Below are 14,051 nucleotides of genomic sequence, written 5' to 3' on the forward strand. Positions count from 1 at the left end.
AAGTGGGGAGACTATTGAGACCTGTTGAGTCAGTGATAATCTATCCTCATTCTCTTTTCTCCAGATTCAAGTTTAATAATCTGTGCTCTGAGGCCTATTCACTGATACATTTACACATAAAAAAGAAAGATTCTATAAAAGTCTGTTCTGGTTCCTGAATAATTTTCTCCCCAAAAGATAAAAATAAAAAACTTCTCTTAAGGAAAAGCAAGAAGAATATTTCCGTAATTCTCTCCCCAAAAAAGATTGATACCTATCACGATGGAGTATTATGCTAAACTTTGATAAATTAAATAGCCATACTAGCATGGTATTAGAAAACCTCTTTTTTAAATTTTTTTTTAAAGATTTTTTTTTTTTTTTATTTGACAGACAGATCACAAGTAGGCAGAGAGGCGAGCAGAGAGAGAGAGAGAGGAGAAAGCAGGTTCCCCACTGAGCAGAGAGCCTGATGCAGGGCTCGATCCCAGGACCCTGGGATCATGACCCGAGCTGAAGGCAGAGGCTTTAACCCACTGAGCCACCCAGGTGCCCCAGAAAACCTCTTTTGCTTCTCTAGTCCAGAGTAAATCCAGGACGGTGTGAGGAAAGAACATGCAAATGAAAGTTACTCTGTTATGAGAGGACCCTTTTTTCAAAATCCTGATCAGTTATTTAAGTGTATGTCTTCTTCCAGTGGCCATTGGGTGGTGTCAGAAATTTCTTAAGTGTACCTCTAACAATTCAAATTTAAGTAGATTGAAACCACCAGTAAAATTTCTGCTTCTACCATCAACATGAAAACATTGAGAGTTCTGGTCATGAATTTGTGCTAGATTGTTAGGGATTTTACTTTGCTAGTTATATTGATAATCACATTTAAATTTTTAGTTGTTTTTCCTAAGGTTCTTATTACAAAACATTTAAAACCTCAGCAAACTTGAAAGAATTTTACAGTTGAAGACCCATGTTCTGGCCACCTAGTTCTACCATGACATTGTACTGTGTTCGCTTTACACATATTTACCCCTTTCTCTGTACATTACTTATACATCTTGTTTTTCCGAGGTACCTCAGAGTACCTTATACTTGTCCTAAATACTCAGCACACAGTCATCAACAACAACCTTTGTTGTTGTTCTGATGTAGTTTTACATAAAATTGATGTATGATGGATTTGGTTTTGAAAAAGAAAATTAATCAACAAATTAAGTATCACCAACCCCCACATTCTTAGGTTTTAGAGCAGTAGTGACATTTGAAATTAAAAAAGTAAATAGCTATCTAAGAGTTAACCTTTTATATTTACTGCTGTGTTGTTGGTTGTCTGCTTTCCGTTGGTTGCCTGCTGTCTGTCGTCTGCTCTCTGACATTTCCATAGCCCAGATGACCAGCACAGTTTTAAGGAAATGAATCTGAGCTTATAATTCATCTGAGTGATTAAAGCTGTAAAAGCAGAGGCTGAAATTCTCAACACACTATTTTGCTTTATGCTGACTGGATAACCTAACACATTCACCGTTTACATGTATCCAGCCCACAAAGACTGAGGGCATGTGGGAATAGACTTCCAGTGCTTCCTGTACAGTGGGCCTATGGTGTGGAATGAAAGTCCTCTCCTCAGATACTTGTTGGAGTGGATGCCTGGTACATGTGACAGAAAGCAGAAGGCCACCGTCCCCTGCTTCCTAGTGGGGAGGGAGTTGCAGAGCTTGTTTGAAGAGGGCGGAAGGGAAGGCTAAGTCCTTACAACTGAGGAAGAGAAGAAAAGCCTACTGGCTGCACAGATAATCGAACTTTTGTGATCAGTGTGCTGAAATTCTGCTATGTACTGGTTGTAATCCCAAACTGATCTCCTCCGTTAGGATAATATTTTTAGGTTAACAGCATTGCAGAGTCAAGGTGCTTGGTTTTATATAAAACCCCTTATTCTATCGAGAATATTTGCCTACTCTGTAGGAAACTCCACTGGACTCAAAAATAAAGAGATTTTAAGTTTAAATATTCCAACGTAGAATAATCTCACTGTGTGTTTAAAATTTCACAGGTAGGGGCGCCTGGGTGGCTCAGTGGGTTAAAGCCTCTGCCTTCGGCTCAGGTCATGATCCCAGGGTCCTGGGATCGAGCCCCGCATCGGGCTCTCTGCTCCGCAGGGAGCCTGCTTCCTCCTCTCTCTCTGCCTGCCTCTCTGCCTAGTTTCTCTCTGTCAAATGAATAAAATATTAAAAAAAAAATTTCACAGGTACACATTTTGGCAAAACTCTTTAAGATCTTTCTTCTTTGCCAAAGATGTCATATTTAGGAGGTCATAAAAATGAAGCATCAGACTCTTCACCCTCCTGGTCATAGCTGCTGCTGCTTCCTCCCTTTCTGCCTTTTCTCCCTTACCCTGTTCCGGCCTCCTGGTCTCACAGGGGTGTGCTCAACCACTTCCTGTAGGCTATTCTCAGTGTTACTGAGTATAGATTTCTGGTGAGCAGGAGAGAGGAGACCAGACCGGCTCCAGCACAGGTTAACCCTATAGGGGTTCTTAATGCCGAGAGGCTACAGTTCTCAGGTCCTCGGGTCCGTGGGTATGGAGCAAGGCCATGTTCCCAGGGAGCCCTGGTGGGAAGCAAGAAACATTTGCAAACTTTCTTTACAGATACACAGAAGCAGGAAGAAAAGGGCAGATAAGGGGGACAACTCAGCTTGGATCTCTAGTAGTATTTTGTAGCCTCTTTTCTTCCTGTTCCTTTAAAAAGAGCAGACTTACTTGTTTTATAAAAACAGATCAGTATTTGTATCTGTCTGACCTTGAGGTGTGTCAAAGTACATTGTTTTGAATTTGTGTTTGAATGATTTGGGATCAAAACACAAGGTTCCCAATATTTCCATGGCTACCCTCAAAAAACCTTGAGTTGTGTGTGTTCTTTTAGGAATGAGACTTGATATTCCTTTGGACCAACTGATTTCTAAAGTCCCAGCCTCCTTTCTGATGTGTGACTTTTGCTTCTAGAGGTCTCACAAGGATCTGGCTAACCCCTTTGTGATATTTTGCTTTCTGCTTCTCTTTCCATGTCCTCCCTTATCTCTCACCTCACAGAAATTTGAGACAACGGCATACTTTATTTTAAATTATGGACTTTCCCTTGAATGACTCTTTGATCTCATTTTAGGCATCTTTGACTCGACCGCTACGTGTTACTCACTACAAATTTATTGCGTCCCACTAATAAATTTGATGTAAAGTCACAGGGGCAAGGAATATTGGGAAGAGAAGGAATTCAGTGGTTAATGGGGACGTTTTCTGCTTAGACTATACAACAGTAAAAGAATGTAGCGCATGCGCCTACAGTATGCAAAGCAAGTTCCTCCTAATGGATCTTATCACAACTTCATGACAAATTTCTAAAAATATTCCCCAGAGTTAGCAGAAGAGCCCCGGGTTTCCAAGGGAAGGACAAAGCGGGCTTGCTGTGTGGGTTCAGTTAGACAAATGATCTGGAGAATAAAGCAAATTCTCTTGCTTTTTTTATAGGTTGTGAAAGTGACACAGATTCTGAATTTACATCCAAAATGCAGGATTATAATAAAGATGATATGTCCTATCGAAGGATTTCAGCCATTGAACCAAAATCTGCTTTACCGTTCAATCGTTTTTTGCCCAATAAAAGTAGACAGCCATCCTATGTGCCGGCGCCACTGAGGAAGAAAAAGCCAGACAAAAATGAGGATAACAGAAGAAGTTGGGCCAGCCCGGTGTATCCAGAAGCAGATGGAACATTTCCAAGGTACTGGGATGCAAGCTGATGATGGTGTTTTAAAATTCAGTATGCTTTGTGAATTTGCTGGGATTTTAAATATGGGAAAAGGAATGGTTCTTAAAATGTATTTCATGGTTAATAAATTTCAATAATGAAAAATTTTTTTTCTTACCTATATCTCTAGTCATGCATATCCTGATGATATTTCTTCCATTTAAAGTGTCAGCCTAGGAAGAGCCGGTTCTATTTTAGATGCATGCCTTTAGCCTAATGACATCTTTCAGCTGATTAGATGACTTTTGTTGTTCATGGTGAGCAGTTATTTTCTTCCATTTTTTTCCCTGTCTTGATTGATCTCAGTGGACACACAGACAGTCCTTTAATTTCCCATCAAATTAGCAGAGCAGAGTGGGATTTGTCAAATGCAACTTGCGGTCAGAAGGAAGTGAATGGTTCTGAAAGTGGTTCGGACTCCGAGGATGAACGAAGGTTGCCTGATATAGTTTTGGATGACTTAGCCAACCGTAGATTCCGAGTGAAAAAGAGGCCCGAGTGTTTCACATCGAAAACCACCTCTCCTAGCTCTTATTCACCAAGGTTTCCTCCTGCTGACACATTAGCCTCTGGGCCGTACGCACTGACGAGGTCAGAAAAATTCTCCCAGATCAGAGTGTCTGTGATGTTGGTTTTAATACATAACACCCCAGGTTGTTTGCAGTTTGTCTCTTTTTAACACATCTCATAATTATCTTTGGCCCTTGTGTATCAAGTTATTCTCTAATTAAAATGAGATGCCATTATAATGCCTTAACTTTGTTCTAGGAACTATAATGATGAGAGTGGCAACTAATTTGTCCCATCCAGTGGCATAAACTCTGTGAGCCAAAAAGCATGCCTTTTTGTTCTGTGTCACAAATTGTCATTTGGTATCTTAACCGGTTGGATGTTTTGAACAGTAACGAGAGGAGAACTTGGGGCAGAAATGTGGAGAACTGGCCAAGAGTACAAGAAGCTTCAAAGTCCTCTTGTTACTTGGAAGTGGAAGAAGAAAAGACAAGCTTGCCCAACACCATCAAGGATGATCTTTATGTGCGAAAGCTAAGTCCAGTCATGCCAAACCCAGGGAATGCTTTTGATCAGTTTCTTCCCAAATGTTGGATCCCAGAAGATGTGAACTGGAAAAGAATAAAAAGAGAAACTTACAGACCATGGTATAAAGAATTTCAGGGATTCAGGTTTGTCTCTGTGCACGTTTCTGTTGTCCTAGTGTTCCTTCGGCACCCTGGCTAGGTGCATTCTATGTGTGCTGCTTAGGAGAGAGAGAGAGAAAGGTTACTTTTCTCTTCAATACCTATAGAACCTCTGTAACTGCAAAAAAAAAAAAAAAAATGCTGTTTAAATTTAAACCTTAGGACCTGGATCTTAAAAAGCCTTCTGCATGACAGGATTTTCAGTAGTTGTAGTTTTCTCCAACTCTTTCTCCTTCCCTCCCTCCTTTCTCTGCATCATTCTACAGTAGGAGGAATTCAGATTCTGAGGATGAGGATTTGGGCTCGGACAGAAGCTCCTCCATTTTTAGTAGAATCCAAAAAGCAAAACATAGGCTAGACAGCAGCTGCCAAAGACGTTCACTCCTGCTGGAATTGGCTACCAAAGGGGCCAGGACCTCCCGGGACACCCATGCAGCCAGGAGAAGCAGCAGTGCCTCCGAGGAGCCCAGGTGTATCTGTGTGCATGAGCCTGCCCGCCTTGAGTCTGGCCTAGGACCCCTGCGCCAGCTGCTGCTGCTCCATTAATCTCTGACCGTGACGCGCTGGATCCTGACACCTCATTCATAATATTTAGCACAAAAGCCTATTGTATGACGCATTGCTTTCTGTGGGAGCACATAAGCTTGGAAGTTTATAAAGTTAAATATTCTTCAGCGCAATGATGTACATGATAGTACATAGTTATGTGGGGCATAGTCAAATCTTTTGGAAAACTATTTCTAAAAAGCTTTTGCGGAAGTTGAACTTAGTATATGGTTGTGTTCTGTGTGGAGATGTGGAGAAAGGAAATAACTTTTAGATAAACACCAGGGCCTGCCAGTCTTGTGGGAAAAGGCAAAGAAAAGATTCATCAGGGTCTTTTCGAAAGGTTCACAGCATTTTCTTTTCTTTTCTTTTTTAAATTCTGCTGACTACCTGATTGCATAAAGTGCTTGATGACCAACTCTTTGATCTCATCAAGATTGTTGCTGCTTCTCTGGGATGGGGACTACATCACCTTGGCTAACAGAATAAGGGAAGGGAGAAAGCAAATGTATGTACGACAGAGAGGCAAGTGCGCTCTGTCTACGTTCTAGCCCCATCAGTTGACCTGGCTGGTGCCCACCTTTGCCAAGAAGTACACTCTGCATTTGCTTCTTTAAATGGTATCCAAGAAGGTCACGGGTGATGGCGTTAAAGGCTAGTCTTTCTTCCAAGCAAGAATCTCTCCCATGGTACCCTAAAATAATTCACCCATGGTAACGGGCTAGTTGCTCTTCTGCCTAATTACCTTTTCAACCTAAACTTAATAAGATTCTCCCTTCCTTTTTCTTTTCTGTGCTTCAGTCAGTTTTTATTACTTCAGGCACTCCAAACATACTCTGATGACATCTTATCTTCTGAAACAAATATCAAAATTGATCCCACTGCTGGCCCAAGGCTCATAACACGCAGAAAGAATCTCTCTTCTGCACCGGGGTATAAAAGAGATGACCTTGAGATGTCAACCCTCGATCCTGACTTAGAGAATGATGATTTCTTTGTCAGAAAGACTGGAGCTTTCCATGCAAATCCATATGTTCTCCGGGCTTTTGAAGACTTTAGAAGGTTTTCCGAGCAAGATGATCCTGTAGAGCGAGATATAATTCTGCAGTGTAGAGAAGGTGAACTTGTACTTCCAGATCTAGAGAAAGATGATATGATTGTACGCCGAATCCCAGCACAGAAAAAAGAGGTGCCTCTGTCAGGGGCCCCAGATAGATACCAACCAGTCCCTTTCCCCGAACCCTGGACTCTTCCTCCAGAAATTCAAGCAAAATTCCTCTGTGTACTTGAAAGGACGCGCCCACCCAAAGAAAAAAGGAAGAGCTGTAGAGTATTAGTGCCTTCCTACAGGCAGAAGAAAGATGACATGTTGACTCGCAAGATCCAGTCTTGGCAGCTGGGGACGACTGTGCCTCCTGTCAGTTTCACCCCTGGTCCCTGCAGTGAGGCAGACCTCCGGAAGTGGGAGGCCATCCGGGAGGCCAGCAGACTTAGGCACAGGAAACGGCTGATGGTCGAGAGGTCAGAGTGTGTTTCTGAAAGGATTTTGCTTGTCATGGATGGTCTTGTGTAACTTTTCCTGTGTGAGAAAGTGGCATTGTATCGCCCAACTCTGCATGTCACGAGCCATTTTGAAGCATCCTGTAAAGATTTATATTGTTGTGAGAAACCTGTAGTGATTTCTTGGAAAAAGTGCAATTCCATATTTGCACAACTCTAATTCAACTATTTGAGGCCTGTTTTAAAACGTGTAGACACAAACCTTACCTTTGGCCTCAAGGAAGACTATGATACTATCAGCAACATGATGTTTCCGGAAACTGTTTTCCAGCCATGTTTACCGACTTTATATTCTCATGTCCAGGCTTTTCTGAACCAGTCTGGTTGTAGTTTAGTTTTCTGTGTTTCTCATATTTTGGAATGTATGATTTATGTGTAAACATTTCCCTTAAAATATGGCATTGCAAATTTCATTTAACTTAATTATGATTTTTGGTTTTGACCTAGGTTCCTTGGCCTATCAATATATGACTTTTTAAATTTATAGTTTAAAATTCAGCGCAAACCTTATTAAAATGCATGAATGTTATTTGCTGTCTACTACATTTTACCTGTATGCAATTATGGCCATTTTGATAATAATGTGTCTGCATTTATGTGTTGTGCAACTTGCCATTTTGATGTTCAGCTTGTTGAACTTCGGGATGGACAAATACAAGGTTGATTAAAATCAGTAGATCCACATCTAACTTCTATTCCTGGCAACAGGAAGCTCCTTGTTATGGATTTGTTGGTTCGAGGTAAATTAGGAAACTCTTTATCTCGCTTAATTTGATTCCTTGAGATATGAGATCAATTAGAAATTGAGACATTATCAAGAAGGTGATAAAACCTTTTGAGATTTGTCCATCTCTAGTTAGGATCGTAAAGATATTGAACATTTAGAGAGTAGCAAAACTGAAAAGTGACTTTTAATTTTTGGTTTTCTGATTTCTTAGACTCTTTCAAAAGATTTATGGTGAGAATGGGTAAGTTTTTTAGTTCACAGTAAAAAAAAAATCTGTGTATTGTTTGTCCTTTGTGTAAAATGTCACTGCACTTCTATTCTGGCATGTCACTAAATGGGGACGCTGTGTGCTGTGCATGTAATTTTAAAAAATGGGAAATTTTCTTAATTTTGCAACCTAATGGTAATATTTCTGTGCCCAAGTGCACAGTGCATGCAGTGCTATGTGACTGCGGTAGGTTTTTTTTATTAGAAGTTTAAAATTCGGGTCTTTTTTTTCCCCCCCATTCTTTCCCTTTTCCTTTTTTTTTTTTTTTTTTTTTTTTAATTCAAGGAGTTGAATAAAAGTAACACAATTACTTGCCTAAGATTGGGTATATTTAATTTTGTATTTGATTGCTACAAAGACCAAAATTGTCACTTCTGCCTGTTGAAGCCCAAATAAAGCTCTTTTATTCTATTTTATCTTATTTTTTCAAATAAAGTTATTTTAGAACATTTTAGAAAATCTATGATGGAAAAGGAATGCTAGCATTCACTTTGAAGTTGGATTTCATACAGTTGGCATTATCTATATACTCCTATTTTGGGGGGAGCTTTATTAACTGGGATGAGGAATAACATTAATTTTTCCTTAGTAGAGTTTGGAAACATTTTCATGATTCCTGATTAGAGTAAAAAGTTATAATATGGCTGTGTCACAAAGCCAAAATCAGCTTCCCAAAACTGCAAAAATTAAAATCTTTTAAAATTTTCTGGAAATGTTTCCCATTTCTAAAGTAACAGAGAGTTAAAAGCAAATGCTACCATATTTTTACTTTTTACTGCACACTGTAGAATCATTCATTCTTAGTGCAGAATAACCAGGTGAATGCATTTTAATATTTTCCATCAGACTTTCTGTGACTTCGTGAATCTAATTGTTAATAATTTTTGAACAAGAAGAAAATTTAAGTATGTCAAATATTTAAATCTGCCTAAGCCTTTGCAACTAAGTATCTTCCCCCACTGGGATTTATGTCATTTCTAAGAATCTTTAGTTTTGATAGGATTGCATAATTTTTGAAGTGCAGAAGTCTTGGAACTTACTAAAATTACTATTTGAAGCCATATAACCATTCTAGGTATCAAAGGTATAACTGAGTCACAGGCAACTAATTGCAAGTACTTCTCAGCAACTGATTTTAAAAAATCAGTCTCCCAGCATGCTTTCAATGTGCCATGCAAAGGCACATTATTCCCTTTCCAGCTCCTCAGGGCTTAAAGCTTTCTCTTTGGTGAGGGTGAACTGAGGTGCTTGACAGCGTGACGCTTAAGCATCTGCTCATTTCAATTCATCACAGGAAAGCTGTTTTAACGAATGAAAAATCTTTGCAGCTTTGAGCATTTTGAATGAAAACTTCCAGAATTTTCATTGCTAATAAGACCTGATAATGGCAGCAGCTTGTTTTTCTGAAAGAGGATGGAAGTACACTGAGTACAGGCATGGGATCTGGGAACGTGAGCACGCACAGCTATTTCTGTGACTCCTTGTGTTCCTCCGGAGGGATGTGCCCCGTCTGACTGGGCTAAGAAGACAGAAGAGGAACCCAAATGCCAAGTTCAGAAAACTAGAGAGCTTTCTGGCTCTAGCTGGCAGCAGCAAATACCTTCTGTAGACTATTTCCAGATTGTTGCTTGCGTAATACAGTATTTGTTTTAAAGCCTGGTCCCCCTTCTAGTGTAGCGCCACGGTAACACAAATAAAGCAAGGCTGTCTGTAAATTGAGACTGAGGAGTAATGCATGACTTCTCAGATAATGGAGAGTAAAGCGAAAATGTCTTCAGAAAACTAAAGTGCGTTTTATACCACTTGTCATCAATACCTTTTATGTGGACATTTTTTTTCAGTGTTCTATCAGTTAGCAATGGTTTTCTTAAACCGATTTGCTGCAATGAAAACAAAAAGTTGGATTGAGTATAGGCATTTCATCTAGAACTTATTTCCTATTTCTAGACATGTTCATATAACAGGAAACAAGTGATATCTCTTAATGATATTTCTTGGACATCCTGTCCATTTTCAAGCTCAGAATACTTACCTGGAAAATCTTTATTGCTTAACATCCTGTGATTGAAAAATGACTGCCTGTAACGTGAATGCTTTCTTTTTAGTTAAGGACCAGGCGAAAGAGGAGTGCGTATTACCTCTTGAAGTCTTAGCTTATTCATTTTGGGCTTGCTTTTTACTGGCCTTTAACATCTGTCACTCTGTTTATTTTTAATATGATGCTTTATATGTGGTATTTTGTCACATGTGCTTTTTGTGTTGCATGGATTTGTCTGTATGGTTCCGTGACAGTTGAAAACATGGTTATGATGCCTCTTGGCAGAAGCTGTGAATGACAAAGTTGTTGGAAGGGCATGTCGTTATAATTTAGTCCTTGTAGTAGGACTAAGCCATTCAGTCTTCTGCCAGGATCAACAGGAAATGAAAACTGATTGAAGGTAAAGTTGTAACCAGAGACAACTAAGAGATGTACATTTCCTGTGTGGGTTTTGGCCAAAAAATTCTGTACAACTGTGAGGACACCTAAAATAACAAAAAGGAGGGGGCAAATAAAGTAGATGTGAGTTTCTGGGGGTCTTGTCCCTAGCGGACATTCAGCGATATCCATAGACATTTCTGATTGTTACACTGGGTGGGTTGGGGATGGGGGTTTGCTACTAGCAATCTGGTGCTTTTGTATCCTGGGATGCCGCTAAATTGTCCTGCAAGACACAGGACAGCCCCTACGATAAGTAATTTTCTACCCCCAAAATATCAATAGAGCTGCTATAGGGAAAACCTGATTTAGACTGTAAACCTATAAATGAAAAGTTTCTTATATTATCATAGTAGTTTGTAGTCACTCTAGAGCCTATTTTCCAGGTTTTAATACTGATTATGCTTTAGAGAATTCCTACAGTACCTAATGAAAATATATTCAAAAATGCATAAATAAGTATATCCCTATCTTCCCCTGAAAGTTCAGGACTCCAGGGACCCCAGACTTAGTATCATGGAATTTCTACCTGCTCTTTAAAGCAATCAGTGATTTTATATTTAGGACATTTTCTACATGTTGGTCCTTTCTGATCCCTTACTTCTTAGATTATCTCTAGTCTGTGAGGCAGACAGTAGGTATTAGATGCATTGCAGGTACCTGAAGAAAGAGACACAAATATTGCAGCTTTCCCGAGGACGTAGAGCTAGTGAGTGGGAGAACCGGATGAGGGCATCATTTAATGAGCTAACCCAGGTAGACCAGTTGGCAGTGTGACTGGCACACAGTAAGCCCTCAGGAGTTTAATGTTATACTGGTAATTCTGATAAGGAAGGAAAGAATTCTTCATGATCTGGCTGAAAGACTTCTGTACTCAGAAAGTTCTAGATTTTATCAGTGTGGCCTGGGGTGGCCTCGCTAGTCTGAAGCTGTTTTGGGAGTTTTGTTCAAGAGATCCCATGCAGTCATGTTTGCCTTCACAAGAATAGTTGGTATGTAGCACTGATGGTTATTAAAATACATGCGGTGTAACCTTCCTCCTTTTCTTACAACAATCCCTTCCTTGCTTAGAAGACGAGGACCTGAGGCTCAGAGAAGCTAAGTGATGTTAGGTTGGGGTACAGATTGGTGCCACTACCAGGCTTGGAAGCCTCAGCAGGGTCCCCAGTGCTCGGTTCAGCCTGAATGGAATGTGCCCAGGCTTTCTTTAGGTAACTTTACACCCTCAGGAACAAAGGGAACTCCCATTACTGCCAGACGGCAGGGATTAGTCTGCTCTGGACTGTGTTTGGCTCCCTTGGTTCACACTGGGGATCTCCTCCTAGGTGCCCGGCTCTATGCTCTGAGCTCTCAGGAGGACAATGTAGCCTCTGTTCATGGTGAACATGTTCTCTGTAAAGGACTGTGTTAAGGTTTTATAGTGCAGGAGGGTGAGAGCTAATTGAGCGTGCGTGGATGTGTCTGGGCCAGCCGAGACTATCAGCCTTCCCTCCTACCAAAAGATTATTAAAATATTAGCATTTCCGTGTTTGTCCTGGAACTTATGAAATCTTATGTGTTGGGTATCCAGATTATTCTCATGCATTGGTCCTGAAAAATATTTTCTTCCCTCTTTTTAGGAAGTCTGTTAAAATCCGAGCACAAAAAGTCTCATTCTTTGTAGTTATAGCTTAATTTATATTTTCAAAATCACATAAGTCAGGTTTATATATAGTCATACCTAGTTAGGTATATATTTTTAAAGAGCCAGTATATAACTTGATATATATTTTATGTGTAATTCCTTAATACTCTTCAATAAATCCTACAAAGCTTTTCTTACAAAACATTGGGGAGGAAATCCTGATTTATCCTACACACACAAAAAGAAACACTTTGAGTTTATTTTGCTTGATTAAGTATGATAAAAACATACCTCATTCTTGCCACAGGTGTTAAATGCATGTATCCTACATGCCTTGTTATGTGTTAATGGGTTTTTCTCCAAATGACATGTGGACTTATGAGGGAGCTAAACTAAGCACGCGCGCATGTGCGCGCAAACACACACACACACACACACTATCCTGTAATGCTGAATGATAATGCTAGGAGAAAGGTATAGCTAAAGCATTAGAGGAGTGGAGAGATAGACCAGACCATTTTTGGCATAGAAGAGGTAGGAATTATTATCAAAGTGGTAGAATATTCTCTAGATCAGCACATTTATCAACACCTACCATGGGCTGGGCACTCTTCTAGGCTGAGGTGATACAGGAGACAAAATTCCTGCTTTGTAATCTTATAGGATGAGGCAGGTGATGTGTCAATAAACATTTCAAATGGCAATAAATGCTATGGAGAGAAAGGGTGAGGGATAAGGTGGCCAAAGGAGAGGGGCATTTGCTCTTTTGTGTAGGGTGGTCTGGGAGGGAAACACTGAGGTAATGTCCAAGCAAATGACTGGAAGAGATAAGCCATATGATTGGTTGAAGAGTCAGTAGAAGAGCAGGAGGTTGGGCACATGCAAGGAAACCAGTTGGCTGGAGCAGTGTGAGTGAAGGGGAGCATGATGGGAGATGAGCTGAGAGAGGTGGGCAGGATCCAGGTAATGTCCTAGGTCTTGGAAGAATCTGCTTTTAACTTGTGTGAAATGGAAAGAAACTGGTGGGTGCACGGTACAGAGATGTCACGATCTGAGTGCAGTTTTGAGAAGATCCCTTTGGTTGTGCTTTAAGCATACACTGTTGAGCAGGAAGGGGTAGAAGCAGGAAGACTGATTATTGTAATAATCCATGTGGGAGATACGATGGCTTGGATCAGGGTGGTAATGGTAGACGTGGTGAGAAGTGGTTGTGTCCTAGGTAGAATTAGATGGTAGACTGACAGTGTTTACTGGTGGGATCAGTTATGATGTATAAGAAAAAGAGAGGCATCTAGGATGACTCCAAGATTTTTGGCCTGTAATCTGGAGGATGGAGTTGAATTTCATTGATGAATATGTTATGGGTGAATAATCATGTTTTTGGTCTATGATAAGTCAAGTTCGAGTGGTCTGTTAGACTTTCAAGTGGAGAATGAATAGAAAGTTATACATACCCATCCAGTGTTTAATGTATCTGGGATCCTGGGGAATGAGTGGCATTTAAAAAGGTATATATACTGATGAAGGGCTTTCATATTGGAACAGTTGAAGACCGGTTCACTAGACCTGGAGCCTGGGTGATAATTTAAGCTACTTTAAAGGTCTAGGTAAGAGTTGACTGTGTTCTGATCTAGGGTGTTGGCAAAAGAAGTGGAAAGAAAAAGACACTGAATAAGAGGACTTGATAACTAATTGAAAGTAGGGAGAAGGGAGAGGCAAAGGTGAAAAATGGCTCTTAGGTTTCACATGTGGATGATTGGAAGCAGGTTACACCATTAACAGCCACAGGCAGAAAAGCAGGTTTGGGGACAAGATTGAGTTTGGCTACATCAACAATAACCATTTGCTTAGTGAGTTATAGTTTACAAAACCCTT

The 14,051-nt window shown here is 40.2% G+C and overlaps 1 protein-coding gene across 2 annotated transcripts in view; it reads left to right on the forward strand.

Moving 5' to 3' along the window:
• Positions 1-14,051, forward strand: part of LOC111147023 (LIM domain 7) — a 94,934-nt gene that overhangs the window by 40,777 nt on the left and 40,106 nt on the right. The window contains exons 5-8 of one of the 2 annotated variants that reach the window (XM_022502869.1): positions 3,500-3,752; positions 4,682-4,960; positions 6,323-7,042; positions 8,020-8,049. In XM_022502869.1, coding sequence (XP_022358577.1) covers positions 3,538-3,752; positions 4,682-4,960; positions 6,323-7,042; positions 8,020-8,049 — 1,244 coding nt within the window. In that variant the 5' untranslated portion in view covers positions 3,500-3,537. Of the gene's footprint in view, positions 1-3,499; positions 3,753-4,681; positions 4,961-6,322; positions 7,043-8,019; positions 8,050-14,051 lie in introns of those variants that run through there. The other variant, XM_022502870.1, reaches the window with a different exon arrangement.

This window comes from Enhydra lutris, unplaced genomic scaffold (genome assembly GCF_002288905.1).
Source record: "Enhydra lutris kenyoni isolate GAN:26980312 unplaced genomic scaffold, ASM228890v2 scaffoldscaffold15, whole genome shotgun sequence".
In the NCBI taxonomy this organism is placed as follows: domain Eukaryota; kingdom Metazoa; phylum Chordata; class Mammalia; order Carnivora; family Mustelidae; genus Enhydra; species Enhydra lutris.